Genomic DNA, 15,279 nt, shown 5'->3' with positions numbered 1-15,279 from the left:
GCGAGATGTCACTACATCCAGCACACTGGACCTATAAGCCCCATACAGTTAATATTTCTTTTTTATTTCTATACTGGGTTTGTTTTGGATGCACTTTCCCTCTAACTGTCTTCACAGACATACAGATTTTCCCATTTTCGGTAATCTTTCCAATATTCTTAAGAGTTTGAGGACACATCAGATATATCTTCCAGAACACATCCTAAATGATCAAATGAAAATGTTAAAGAAAGAATATTTATCCTCACTAACACATGGTTTTATTATCACTGCTCTAAACTCTTGCTCTTGTCATGAATCCAATAAAACAAATGCTCTTATTCTTTTTGCAGCAGTTTGGTTTATAGTACTCTAGGTGAGTGATCTTATCTCCTATTGTGGATTCCTCTGTTTTATTAATTATTGCAAAGAAGGGTGAATGGCTGTGGGACGGTTAAGCCCAATCTCACGAGGCCACCTTTAGACAGACCGGCTCAATGCTTCTGACTGATGTCAAAATGAAAAGCAAAATGCTCCAGTCAGCAGCTCTGTCTCATCAAGGCTAAATGGAAAAGTGATGATTAATTTCTCCTCAGATTGTGAACTCTAAATCAACCCTCCGGCTATCAAGGGGAGAAAAAAAAAGAAAAAAGAAAAGCTGCCTCTATTCATAAATGTAAAAAGGAGGTCCACAGCACAAAGCAAGCCTTGTGAAAAATGTTTTTCACTTAAAAAAAAAAAAATAATCAGAAAGAGGGCTACATTTTAAAGCTCCTCAAGTAAAACAAGGATGAATTATAAGATATTACATTTCTTCAGTTTGTCTTATATTCATTTTGTTAACGATCCACATGCTTCTCTGATTACTCCTTGCACTTTCCTGTCTAATGTCTAAACTCCATTTGTGATTCATGTCCCTGCAGGTGCAATCTGACTATGAGCAGCTGAGACAAACCTTTGCTGTAGTGAGCCAGGAGCGAGACGTGGCCCAGCAGCAGAGGAGCCAACTCCAGGCCAAAGTGGATAAGCTGGAACAGGTTCTGAAGGTGTGAGATCACATTAAACCAAAATACAAATATCACTGTAGTTCTTCAATACATTCACAGTGCACTCTTTTGAGTTAGAGCAGGGATTTCCAAAGTCGGTCCTCGAGGGCTGCTGTCCTCCAGGTTTTAGATGTTGCCCTGCTTCAACACACCTGATTCAGATCAAGACAACATTAACAGGCTTGTGCAGAACTTAACAATCTGTTGAAGAGATCCATTTAATCTGAATCAGGTGTGTTGAAGCAGGGCAACATCTAAAACCTGCAGGACAGCAGCCCTCGAGGACCGACTTTGGAAATCCCTGAGTTAGAGCAATCTCAAGTGGATTTATCTGTGCAATTTAGGATCAATTCTTGCATTTTTTTTTCAAATTAAATGAAAGTATATTATTCATATGATAAGTTTTCAGTCAAAGATTATTGTTTGATTAGACTCGTTTGTAAAAGACAAATTCTTGATTTTTCACAGAAAATAACTTTTCCTGAGTAATGTGCATTGTAGGGATTAGGTTGTTTTATTTGTGAGTGAAAGAGTGTGGAGTGAAAGAGCTCAGCTCAGGATAACTTATTAAAGTCTGAAGGCATTTGCTTTGTCATGGGAGAAAACCTACGAGTGCATGTGCAACAGGCGAGCAGAAACCGAGAATTTCTGTTTGAAATAAATAAGAAAATAAAAAACTTTTGTTACCTACTTTTCTTAAAGATAATCAAACGTAAATACTTGCAACTATGAATACATTATGTGCATGTGAATGGATCTAAATTTCATTGAACAGGCCACTGAGCGATGTCTCTGATGCATCTAACATATGCAATGATGGGTAAACCTGAGAACTGTGATGGCTCAAGCCTAAACCAGCCTTCTGTTTTTGGCTCGTGCCAGTCATCCTATTTAGAAAAAGAACTGAGCCCGGTTTGGAAATGATCCCTCATCCATGCGTTTCTTTTTAAAGAAAACTTAAAAAGGAACATATAAGTTGAAGTATGACTTGTTTCAAAGAGAAGCTCTTTTTTCATTGCGCTCATGTCTGCCAATAGTAATCAGAAACAGTCTCACTGTGCTGCGAGAGGCATTCTCATTACAAATCCTCGCCTCCCTGCATCTCCTATCGATTGTCTGTTTGTCAGGATATTCGAGAGAGAAATGTACCCATATGAGAAAAACTGACCTGCTCCCCGATGCAGCAATGAAAGGTTTGTCACTTTCTCGTTGAGCATTGATTATGAAGACAAAGAGACTGCTAAGAGAAAATTACATGGGGCAATGTGGGTGGATAAAGCAGAGATGGTGGAAACGACATGAAAAAATGGGAGACATGTTTTTTATTTGATAATAAAAATGTTTTACAGTCAAAATGAAATGAAATGCAGCTCTTATCAATCTTGTTTCTAAAGTTATTTCATCTGGTAACAAAAGCCTTTTCGTCACGTGTGAATTATGTTGGAATATTTTTTCTTATTCTTATTCTTATTACTGCTACATGAACAAGACTTGAGCTAATTTTGTTCTCGACTTTGTTTCACAACTCTGACTGAAGTTAGATGCCCTGTTTCTGAGTCTGAATCTGAGTAAATACATCGAGTGCTCACAGATCACTGCTTACTAATCAGCTTTGGAAACATTACTGACTAGTACCATATGACTGTTAAACATAGTTCACTTTCAAAAAAGATAAATACAGATTGTAGAATAGTGTCTTTGATTGGTTTGTAAGGTTGTCTGTTGTGTTTGTTCATCATACATGATGAGCTCACTCTTTTCTTCTAGTAGATGAAACCATCCCTCATAAGATAATGTTGATATTAGCTACAAACGAATCTGTCATACAAAGTTTGGATAATTCTCCTTTGTGAAGAGTTTTATATCATAAAGATTTGGCATGAATTAGTCCCACTCCTTACATTCCTACTCCATTAGGAGAGAGTCATTTGGCTTCTACTCCAAAAAAATGTAATTGCTTTAGTAGATTTTTGTCCACCTGACACCAAGTCTTAAGCTCCCAAAGCAAGCATCAGGTCCAGTCTCAAACCCTTGACAGGAATTTCCAGTCAAGTTCCAAAACTTCCGCAGCATAATTGCAACCAGTCATATTTATTAGATTCTATTCTATCCTTTATGTGTAATGATTTATCAAAAAAGAAGCACAACATACATTAATTTGACTTTATTAATTGATTTTCTTCCACACATAGTGTAAAATCATTATAAAAATGTTATGCCATGTGACAGCCTTAGTCTCAACACTCAAAGCCTTCCCTTGCTTGAGAGTGGCCATCACAAATAGTTCTTTCTATGATTTCATGTTGCACCTCTACATGTACTCAGGCCTCTGCTGAGGGTAAGGTTAGTGGTACAGAAGGTTAAAATAAATAAAATCAAGCTGCTCCAGGGGAGATTCTCATTACAGTACAACAAACATGCCATCACTGGGTGTTTTTGTTAAAAAGATGTAGGTGAGATTACTAGGGTCATACCTAAAAAACGGCAAGGCTTAAAAAAAGGTAATTTTTTTTTTACTAGGGCTGTGGTGACAGCCTTTCAGCCACTCCATTCTTCTGCAGCTTAGAGATTTTCTGATGATGCAAAGTGGGGGCTGTCTGCTCAGGACACCTCGAAGTCACTCTGGGAAGTAAAAAGCTTGTCTTTCTTTCAAGGAAGACAGAACACACGGTAAAAGAAAAAGAAAAAGAAAAGATGTCTGAGCTATCTAAGCTGTCTTTTCTCCAAAAACTTGCGGAAACATGAACTGCAAGATGTGACAGCTGGTTGGGACTTTGTGGAGAGATACTATGTAGTCATGGCTCGAATAATTTCGCAAAGGGAAGATTTGGGATGAGTGTGGGTGACAATGCATGACAGCTCTATCTCAGTTAGATATGAATATAGAGTAAGGGATGTGACAGAGACTTTACACAAGTAGGAATAATGCGTTAATTACTGATCTTTAGGATTGCTGGTAGGAATATTTTGACACTTGTCGGAGAGAAGCAGCTGGCTTCCTTCTGCTTCCGGTTTTTGAAGCTTAACTGAGTGGCTGCTTGAGGTAGCATTGTATTCAGTCCAAGGATAGTTGAGTGATATCAATAATCGCATCTCATTCTTGGAAACCATTCAGTTCAATAGCTTTATTTAATCTGTGAGGCTTAGCTGATACTTTGCTTCAAATAGTGGGATTCATGATAATCAAGCCGATGCACCAGAGCTTTTGCTTTGGCAATTTTTCAAACATTTGTTTTTCCAACTAACATCAGAATGCGGAGTTCCTAACTGCAATTTAGGCAGACTGGATACAGTTCCCTCAACAGCAGAGGTTGGTGCCCTGCTCACTGCAGAGTACACCCACCTTCTTGTGCCAGGGATACAAAAAAAGCAGCATTCTGGTAAAAGTTGAGGCTTGTAAATTCTGGCTCTCTGTCATCATCCGTACAGAAAGGCTGTAGCTGGATAATTCCCAGGAGAAATTTTTAGAAATCATCTTTGAATAACACACTTCATCTTTTTTTTTTTTCTTTCCAGCATATGCACGAAGCTGTAAAGCTGAAGCAGCAGTTGCAGACAGAGCATGAGCAAGCCTTGGTGGCCCTTCATACCAAGCAGAAGGGGATCAATCAGCTGCAAAAGGTATGGCCAAAAGTATAAAAGAAATAATAGAAATGGGTCATTACGAACGTCTTTTTTTTTTTCCCACTGACACAGATCTTCTATAGGTTATTGATTTTGAGCAGTGACTTCATGCCAATGTGGCTTGTTCAGTTATTGAAGTGTCAGTTGCCAGTTAATGCTGATTCACCTTCACAGAATCAGTGCTTCAGTAGCAGAAACATAAAGACCTCAAAATGTCCCCAAATTGGCAGATTTTTATCAGAAATGCAGGTTCAGTGTCAACATCTTTGGTCATGTGATGAGCCTCTTGGTGTCGTCCTAGTTGTCATTAAATTGATACAACCTCTGAGGGTCTTTCAGTGTGCAGATATGGCATTTTACCAGATATTTTTGTCCTCACTTAAAAAGTCAAACATTTCAAATATCACAAGGGGAGAGAATGATTTAAATGCTAAGGACCTTTTTCAGGTGTTCATCCCCTGCACTTTTAATAAGGCTCAGTCACACCTGTGACTCTTTTTGATTTTGTTTAGATAAATTAGATTTCAATTAATCTCATATGTACATTCGCAATCTCTCAGGTGACACATATCTTTTCAAACCATTGATTTTCTTCACGCTTTCTCTTGTTGCAGCATCTATTGTTTACTTTATTACGCAGCTCATCAAAGAGTCTATTTAGATTTATTCATAATCATCAAAATATCTGGATTAGACTCAGACCTTTTTTCAGGTTTTCATAAAACCTTTTTCATAAAAAAAAAACAAGTTCTTTCAACTTGGTCTGTACCAGCTTTTTGTTCAGGCTAAATTCATTTTGTTTAAACAGTCATGAACAGGCAAAAATGATGCAGATGGTATGAAACATAGCCAAATTGATTAGTTCTGTAACAAAGGGTTGTTACATTTTTAAGACTGTTGTGTATCCCCTAGAACAGCTACTACTTGGACTATAACATACCCGAAAATAGATCAGTTACTCTTCATTGGAGCTGAGCTGTGATGAACCAATGAGCTGACATTATGTCAGCTTTGTGCTGTTTATTGGTGTCAGCTGTCACTGTGTGTTTCTGTGTGTTCCCTGCAGGAGTGGGTTCAAATTGACCAGGAGCATGAGGATGCAGTACAGCTGTTAGAGGTACAGTAACATGAATCAACAAAGATACTAACTCAGCTTTACATCAGTGCTACATTCCTTAAATGTGGTTGTTTTAATACATTTTTCAAGATGGTTAATTCATATTCAATTTTTATCGTTAAATAGGGAGATATACAGCAGAGTTAGGGACAATACACAGTTTTATCTCATACAACAATGTCCACTATGTCCACTCAGCTAGATCTGCCATGACATATTTTGAGTTAAATGCTAAAATCAGTATTTTATGTTTTGTCACGCAGATGTTTTGCAAGCCTGAATCTTTTCTTTTTCCTCGGCCAAAAATATTAAAACATTTCCTGAAAATATGCTCATTAAACAGATGAGGACTGTCATTAGGTTTGCAGATAACTGAAACAAACTAATGCATTCAATAATCAAGGTATCACCAAAATGCAGCAGGATTTATCCTCAGGGGATCATTCATTTAAATTTATAATAATTTAATTGAAATATTTCAACAGCTCAAACTAAATGGATTTGTATCAGTCCCAAAGATTGTGCATTAACTAACTCTATCTTCCCTGGAGCCCTGCCACAAGCAGGTTTAAAACAGTAGCTCCTTATTAATCAAATACGTGCATCAGCCAGACTGCTGCCTGCACACCCACGCAACTTTTAATGATCTAAGGTGAATGTGCCTCTGCTGAGGCTGAAACTGTACTGAGCTGTGTTGAGAATTACCTCAAAATCTAATAAAAAAGTAATTCTCATCCACCAGTACCCCCTTGATGGCTGCAATAAGGCCAACGAGAGATTTAGAGCAAGACCTTGTCCAAAGGGTATTTTGGCTGAGATTTGTCCTTCATTCACCTTCAAATAGCACCGTTTACTAAAAGTCTCCTTCCAAAATGAAATATAAAACATAACCAAAACGGCACAGGTTCAAAGCTAAGTGCATACAGGGAACGAGTGGTGCACACTTGCATTATTACTTTCCGAGGCACTTGTGTTGACAAACCAGAGGTATAAACTGTCATGCTCTCAACTTCTCTGGCACTGACACGTGATCTCATCACACGTCCGGGCTAATGCGGGCATAGCAATTTACTCAAAGGCAACAGAGAAAATTCTGTCATTACTGTTCAGCAACATCCAGTTCACTCTCAAAATCGTTTGGTGTTGTCCAAAACTGGCGATGGTGGCGGCTGGTTCTGTGTTGGATTCTGTAGCAGAGATCTTAATGCTGATGCCTCTGTTCTTCAATTTAGATGGAAAATGACTATGTATGTGCAAACATTTACATTTTTCTTGTTAACAAGTTTAACTTTACCTTTTTAAGTTTGTCTGACTTTTTGTCCATGATAACAAAGATCAGTACATATCCTGACCTTAAACCAACGAGTTGGTGGCACACAGTCTGATATAGCCAGCCAAAAACACCTTGTAGCCAGTCCACACGGCAACCCGTTACCTGCAGAAAATCTTTGCCCTAGTCAGCAATTTTGAAAAAAAAAAAAGGACTAATTTCCAGGTGTTTCTGCAGTGACACGGGTGATGTGGTGTTGATCACAGCTGGAGGTATATACCGTCTACTTCATAGGAATATCTGTGAATAAATGTTGTAACAATGTGTATTTTTTTTTCAAAACTCGACACCATTTGGCGAGTCATGCATGAGAGCATTCACACAGTAGTTTTGTGTTGGCATTCCCACCTTATCCTCTCTCCTGGAGCTTTTCTATTATGTTGCTGTGTAAATTACTCCCAACTAATCTAGCTAGTTTCTAGTGGCAGTCTCACTCATCCTACAGCTACACCTGTGCTGACCCACTTCCCCATATCCAATAGTTGACTTATGGTGTTTCATCACAACCTTTTAAGATGTGTGTCGCCACCTCATCGACTGGAAATTATTTTCTAATTTTAGCCTAAATCCCTTTGTGACATTGTTTCACAGACGCCTTTGAGAGCAGTTCAAGTGGGGTCATGTTATTATCTATCCAAATCACTTTAATGCGATTTTACTGAGCAAGCAGACTGAGTTTGGCTCAGAAAAACAGTTTGGTCAGAGAAATTAAAACACCTCATTCGGGGAGTTAGTTCTCGTCTTACAGTACAAATACACTGAATCAGTCTCTTTCACTGGCCTGTTTCTCTTCACTAACAAAAAATCCTCTCTGCAGGAGGAAAACTACAGATGCATCTCTTGTAGAAGCGAACAAACTAAAAATCAAACCTTTTTGTTATCATCTTCTATTCATTTTAGCTTGTTAGGCCTTTTCAGGTTGACAAAAATATGAATATGTGTTTTATTTGAGTTCTCTTTGCATTAATTAGTTGAGTGTATGAAATACAGTGTTATTATGAATTCCTTGCCCCATCTTTAACATATTCTAATGTTCGGTTCTGTTCTATGTTTTGTTGTTTAATTATTTTTCTTCTTTACTTAATTCTTGATTTATTCTTTTTTTTTTTTGTCCAACCGAAACAATATTGACAGAATTCTTCAGATATTAACTTTACTCCCTGATTAGTTGTTGTCTCCTTCACAAATCAGCAAAGCTCTCATGGTATTTTTTAAAAACAATTTTAGGATGTCTGGTAGGATTAACTCTTTGCAGTGTTCAAGCTTAGCTATCAAAATTAAGCTATGTTGTGTATCATCAGATGACTCTACACTGCTGGTGGTTTCAAACCCACCAAAGTTCAGAAAGGATTCGTTTGGGATCCTTTTCTAATTTGTGTCTGAATAAATGAATATCAATAGGCTATACAATTACATGTGATGAATTTCCACTTTTCTTTTGCTTCCACTATCTCCTCTTGCTCATCACCGACCTTTCTGCTCTTTCCCTTATCCGTCAAAGGTCAAAGTTTGTGACCTGGAGCAAAAATGCAGGTCTCACAGTGAACACTTCCAACAGCTTTCCAAAGAGTTGCTGAATTTCCGTTTGCAATCAGAGCCTGTGAAGATCCCTGAACATAATCCCACCTCCACATCCCAGATCCCATCTTCAACAGAGAAGAAACTCTCACAAGTCACAGTTGGATTTAAAGCCCAAGCTAAGAGAGGTGTGTCAGTGATCAAACTTTGAGGTCATATTTTCAAATTCTTTGAAGTTTTCACATGACCTAAACTAATTGTTTCTCAGGAGCATAATAGTTTTACCAAGTTTGAACCTTTATTTAACAGATAAAAGTACAGAGGAAATTATTTCCAGTGTTTCAAATGGACTTCAATGTACTAATAAAATGTGTTTTATTTAAAAAAATCAATTTGATGTTGCACACTCAAAAGATATTGGGAGAAAAAAAAAAACGTATAGAATATACAAGTAACATCAATCAGTCGATTAAATGGGGACAGATGATTGTCTCAGGATAGGTTATTAAGATAAGATTTAGGTTTTTATAAAGGTTTAGTCTTTCCCAGCAAGGATGGGTTGTGGTTCATCACTTAATGACATCTCAATCAAAGAATCATTGACTAGTAAAAAAATTGCAGTGAGGAATTGCAGAGAATTTTGGTTTTTCAAGCATCTCTTTCATGATATTTTGAAAATACTCAGGGAATCTGAGGATATCTCAGGACGCAAAGGCCACAGCCAGAAACCTCTATTTGATTCCCATGATAATTGAGGATTGAGGAGGCATTGCTTGAGAAACCATCATGCCTCCATGGTCAGAATGGTCACTCAGGCTCAGAAAGACAATGGAAAAACATTGTCACTGAACACAGTCCTACGTTTCTGCATCCAGAAATGTAGGCAAAATCTGTATTATGCAAGGAAGAAGCCATATATCAACTGTGTACAAAATCTACTATATCCTCAGTGCACATTTACATAGTGAACATAAGTTATTTTACTTGTGTCTTTTAAATAAAGGTTTTTGTTGCATTTCAGACAACTTCCAAACTTCTCTGGAGATGGGGTTTTTAATCCCCAGCTCATACAGCAGCAGAATCAGTTCATCCCTGACCAGAAGTAGACAAAATTAATAAAGATACTACCTATTTGTAATCAGTATCTACCCTAACTGATCACAGGCCTGATGCGTATGTATGTAAGTTTACACATTAGTATTCTAAGGCTCATTGTGCAACCTGCAGGGCCTGCAGATACACCCATTTTATCGAAGTAGATTTATATAGTCATGGACAGACAAAAGGTTTTGAAGTACTGGAAATCCCATTTTAGTCTTTCTCTTCACCTAAAATAAAACCCACTGCAGCTTTTGTGTTAATGCATGGAGCAGTTTTTGACATGAGGATTGTTAACTGTACCATCTTTTAAACAGATGAGCAATAGGTTTGCAATGGGCAGCAAATGGTAGCAGAGATAATGACACTTGTTTTTTATTTGCTGTTTGAATCACTGTCTTTCAGGTGATGAGAGTGTGGCAAACACTCCCCCTCTGATCTCCCGGTTCTTGCCCAGCACACCGCAGACTGCAGACAGTAAACCACCAGAACTGCTGTCTGTCAAATTTAGCACCGTGACAACGGACCACCCCAGAAGCCCTCGACAGCTTTCCCCATCAGAGGTGTGTCTGAGTGACACTACATCAGTACATATCATCCCATTTAAATTTAATGCATGTATATGTTATCATGTCTTTAAGATCTTTTATCCGTGTTGCATCTCATCTTCAAACTTATCAAGGTTTATACAGGTTTATAAACTTATCAAGGGTCAAGGTTTGTAACAGAATACCTAGCTAATTCTTTAATATTCTTGATTACTAGTAATTATCAATATCAATGGCAATTACTTTTAATTAATCTATAGATGGAGGATGAGGCCAGCCCATCACCCAGGTCCAAACCTCGCTACACAGGTCAGGTCCGGCTTTGCACTGCCCGTTACAGGTAAATGACACAAGCACCAAGATTTTTATGTTGATCTAACTGAATTTAGTATCAAAATTAATAGATATATATATTTACAAGTGAATGCAACTAATTATTTTTTCTTTGCTCCATTAAGTTATAACCCTTATGATGGACCAAATGAGCATCCTGAAGCAGAGCTCCCCCTTGTGGCTGGAAAATATCTGTACGTGTATGGAAACATGGATGATGATGGCTTCTATGAAGGTGAGAAATAAGATGAAACTGTGAAGCTTTGTTTGAAGTTGCCCTTCTTAAATGACAAATGTCTGAACGCTGTAGCGCAATGAACGAGAATATTTTGCAAAGGAGGAGATTTTCTTTGTTGTATTGTTTGATTTAGATGAGAATGCCAGACAGACAAAACAGCTTGTGCATCACTATGATCCGTTATTAAAATTACATAAATGCCATAAAAATGCCAAACAGCTCACATTTATCTTTCAGTGAAGTACTTGTAATTAGAGTTTTGCTGTTTTGCATCTGAATTCCCACAACCCCCTTGCTGTCACCATATCTAAGGTCTACTGAATGCTATGGCATACATATAGTACATTATGTCATTTTGCATGTCTGCATCCTGTATGTAAGATATGTATCGCAAGTTATGCAAGTCTACCTTTCCTTTTCCTGTGACACAACAATTTCTGTAAACACTGCTATAAAAAGGCTCTTGCTTGACCTGCCACTCTCATACTGAACGTGTCCACATATACCTTTAACCTATGTTCATCCCCTGACCTCATCTTTGCGAGTCCTTGGTGTCACCAGGAAAACTCTCTGCATACTTTCTCATAACTGCTGATTGGGGTGACTCTCTTTGTAATCTCTTTAGAATTATGAAGGCTTCTCCATCAGTGGCAATCCTAATCCCCCTAGCTAGCAATCATGAAGCCAGCACAGCCTGTCGCAGTCACAGTGGTACTCAGCTGCAGTGATTCATTAGCTGTGGGCGGTCAGATCGCACGGCATTGTGGAGGAGCTCTGTATTTACCACACAGGAGGGAGACATGGGCCTCAGACCAAGCTGTTGACAAGATGGGACCTTAGTCCCTTTTAGAATGATGACTAATCCAGCGGGGCTCAGTTTAATCAGCACACACAAATAACACACACTTACTCATAGACACATGAAGGGATGCACACAGACGGTCTTAAGGTCTCTCAGACCTCTGTGGAAAAGAGGATTGAAAGACAAGATGAGAGGGATGTTTGTTTAAGAGGAACTTCCTTTCCATGAATTGACTGCTGCATCTACATGCTCTTGGGTGTCCCTCAAAATGTTCAAAAGCACTAAATTAGTGCTCCTCCTGCCTTTGTCTTGTTGTTAGCCACAAGAAAGGCCTAATTTGAACAATTATAGGAGATGTCACAGTGGGATGCTGTGTTTTCCGATAGGGACTTTTGTTGAATGGCTGTATCTAGCATTGGGGTTTTTGTCATCAATCTGCACACAAAGAAGCAAGGAAAAAAAAATATATTTTTTAGTTTATTTCTTTATATGTGTGTCTCTGTTTATGGCTGTATCACAGGGGAGCTGCTGGATGGCCAAAGAGGACTTGTTCCTTCCAACTTTGTGGAATTTGTCCAAGACAAAGAAAAACCCTGTGGGGAAGGAGGGGAAGATCTGGGCCCAATGGACCACGCACCCCTGGCCTTGATGGCACCAGATGGAGTTGCCTCCCAAGATGGCCTGCTGGGCTCAAGTAACGCCTTGGTTCCATATAGCAATGGAACTGTGGGGCCCTTGGATCCCGAAGACTTAGCTGAAGATGTTGTGCCTTACCCCCGTAAAATCACCTTGATAAAGCAGCTGGCACGGAGTGTTATTGTGGCCTGGGAGCCTCCAGTAGTGCCTTTAGGCTGGGGGAACATCTCTGGTTACAATGTTTTAGTAGACGGGGAGCTTCGCGCAAGTCTACCATACAGTGGCCGGACCAAGTGTTTGCTTGAGAAGCTGGACCTGGACGGCTGCATTTATCGGGTGTCAGTGCAGGCTGCCACCGACAGGGGCTTGTCAGACGAGCTGCGCTGCACCTTGCTGGTGGGAGCCAACGTGGTGGTGGCGCCATGCGGTCTGCGGGTGGATGACATCCAGCGCGACACTGCTGAGCTCTCCTGGTTGCCTAGCAACAGTAACTATGGTCACAATGTGTTTTTAGACGGAGTGGAGCATGCAGTGGTAAAGCCAGGAAGGTATAGACTACGTTTCCTCAACCTGAAGCCTCTTACAGTGTACAAAGTGTCAGTGGTGGCACAGCCCCACCAGGTACCATGGCAACTGCCACTGGAGCAGAGAGAGAGAAAAGAAGCTGGAGTGGAGTTTTGCACTCAGGCAGCAGGTAAGAAACACTCATGTGCAAACTCATATTTGATCAAACAATATCAATAATATTAAGTTCAAAGCTAACCATTTCTTTAACATGTTTATAACAATCCTGTTGTTAGGTTTGGAGTTTTCAGACTGCTGTTTATTTCAGTATATTGTAAAGCCAACACTGATATTAAACAGAAAAGGGATTATTTGATTATTCTTCTGTGCTTTAGAGAAGTACGGTACCACATTTTCTCACTATGCTATTGTTGTGTATTGTATTTTGTCCAGGTCCAACACCATTTTGCAGAACAGGTCAGAATAAAACAAATGGGCTTGGTTTCCCAAGTTCAAGCACTAAATGATAAAGAAAACCAATGGGCAGAGGGTTGTAGTGGTGATAATGAGAATGATTATCATGTATTGTTAAATATGAGAAATCACTAAAGGCATGTGGGTAAAATAGCATTTGGCTATAGTTCTGAGATTGAAAGAACTTTCCATTCACTGTTTTGAGTCGCATGCAAATTGTGATCAAATCTAAACTAAATTTATTGTTTGAAAACAAATTCATTTGCAATTTTACCCAAGTCTGTCGCACAGAGCACATCCCTAATAAGAGAACAGCTAAGCATCATGAGATATGATCAGTTATTACTCTCATAAGCAATTTCTTTAAGTCTATAGCTCAGTCTAGAAAAAATAGTTTCATATAAGGCATCCCACCCCCTACTTCTTATTGAAAAAAAAACATTTTATACTTTCTACATTTACTGCAGCTCAAATGTAGTTGTGCATGTATTTTATTATCCAGCGTTCAAGCAAAGTGAAATACAAAGAAGAGCTACAGTTAGCCTCAATGTATGCCCTGCATGAGGGGACACATTGTTTTAGTTTCTCTTTGATTAGTTGCACAAAGAGATGTGTCAACTTTTAATTCTGAAGCAGAGTATATATTGTTCTGAAAACATTTAGCTAAACCACTGCTACACTAAGTGAATCTTATTCCATAACTCAGTTTAATTATGGAATATCTAGTACATCTAACATGAAAATGTTGATGCTGTGTCAGAATAAGTCATTACATGGTTAAATGATGTTGTTTAAACACAGCACACAATGTTTTGTGAAGGTCTCCCACAAGTAAAATCAGACCTTTGAGTAATGCATGCATCTCCACAAGATAGATAATAGGCTGTAATTATTGCAACAAATATAACTTCCTCACTCCTTCCCTGATATTTAGGCATTTCGGTGCATGGTCGTGTTTGTACCCATTTGTGCATTTGATGAATGCTTCACATCTTTTCCTTGTGTTTTTTATGCTGATGACATTAAAACAGTAGGCTAACAGAATTTTTTTCTTATCTTCACCTTCCAGGCCCCCCGCTGCCTCCCCAGGATGTGCAGGTGCTCTGTGGGCAGGGTCCAGGGGTCCTGCAGGTCAGCTGGAAGCCTCCTCTCCTCTCTCCCACAGGCACGTCTAATGGGGCAAATGTCATTGGCTACGCAGTCTGCACTAAAGGACAGAGGGTGAGAGCAAGCTTGTCTAAGTAATACCAGCACTGACTTTATCCTTTTTCCGACCTGGTCTTTTTAAGGAAGGTCTAGCGAGTGATGGTGATAAGCTCATCTAGGTTTAAAGGCATCACTCGTGATTTAATGAAAAGAGTGTCATATTTAGTTAAGAAGGGATCTGTTTCAAAGGTCCACATGCAGCTCAGATACAGCATTAAACACTGTAAATATTGTCTGAATTGTTTAGTCATGTTTCATCCAATTTAAACACAAGCATCACAGATGGGATGCTAATAGCCTTTGTCTTTGCTAATAGCCTCAGTCTCTACTGTGGGATTATGTCATCAGTGCCTTCAATGCTCTCAGCAGTGCCACCTACTTGTGATTAACGTTTAGTGCACAACTCTCATTCTCAGACCTGTAAATGTCTTGGGAAGGTTTCTCACCCCCTCTGGTGACAGCTAAAGCATATCAACACTCAGTGTAAAAGTTGAAATAAACAATGAACTTCAGTAGATATTTGCTTTTGAGCTGCTTTTTGTAGATTAAAACATAGGCAAAATATTTTCCCACCCCAGAGGGAAGTTATAGCAGTTGTTCATAAATTTTTACTTCCAAACATCCATAGCCAAACAGTGGTCTGAGTAAGTTATAAATTGTACCATATCTTAATGTTTCCATACACAATGAGCAGTACAGTTGTAAAATTTGTGTGTATACCATAACTTTTTATTAATCTTTCTGAGAGCAACTAGATATTGATCATTTTGCTGCATTTGTTGTGGGGTATTGACATTAATAGGGCTAAAACATTGCCCTGAGTATG

At 38.9% G+C, this 15,279-nt stretch overlaps 1 protein-coding gene across 2 annotated transcripts in view; it reads left to right on the top strand.

The window, feature by feature from the left end:
* Positions 1-15,279, top strand: part of rimbp2a (RIMS binding protein 2a) — a 44,602-nt gene that overhangs the window by 13,927 nt on the left and 15,396 nt on the right. Inside the window, exons 3-12 of one of the 2 annotated variants that reach the window (XM_075455460.1) lie at positions 903-1,025; positions 4,542-4,646; positions 5,716-5,766; positions 8,598-8,802; positions 10,118-10,275; positions 10,521-10,600; positions 10,719-10,828; positions 12,154-12,963; positions 13,227-13,250; positions 14,317-14,468. In XM_075455460.1, coding sequence (XP_075311575.1) covers positions 4,545-4,646; positions 5,716-5,766; positions 8,598-8,802; positions 10,118-10,275; positions 10,521-10,600; positions 10,719-10,828; positions 12,154-12,963; positions 13,227-13,250; positions 14,317-14,468 — 1,692 coding nt within the window. In that variant the 5' untranslated portion in view covers positions 903-1,025; positions 4,542-4,544. The remainder of the gene's footprint in view (positions 1-902; positions 1,026-4,541; positions 4,647-5,715; positions 5,767-8,597; positions 8,803-10,117; positions 10,276-10,520; positions 10,601-10,718; positions 10,829-12,153; positions 12,964-13,226; positions 13,251-14,316; positions 14,469-15,279) is intronic. The other variant, XM_075455461.1, reaches the window with a different exon arrangement.

This window comes from Odontesthes bonariensis, chromosome 22 (assembly GCF_027942865.1).
Source record: "Odontesthes bonariensis isolate fOdoBon6 chromosome 22, fOdoBon6.hap1, whole genome shotgun sequence".
Lineage (NCBI taxonomy): Eukaryota > Metazoa > Chordata > Actinopteri > Atheriniformes > Atherinopsidae > Odontesthes > Odontesthes bonariensis.
The sequence above is the reverse complement of the archived record's forward strand: the minus strand, read 5'-3'. Positions and strand labels throughout refer to the sequence as shown.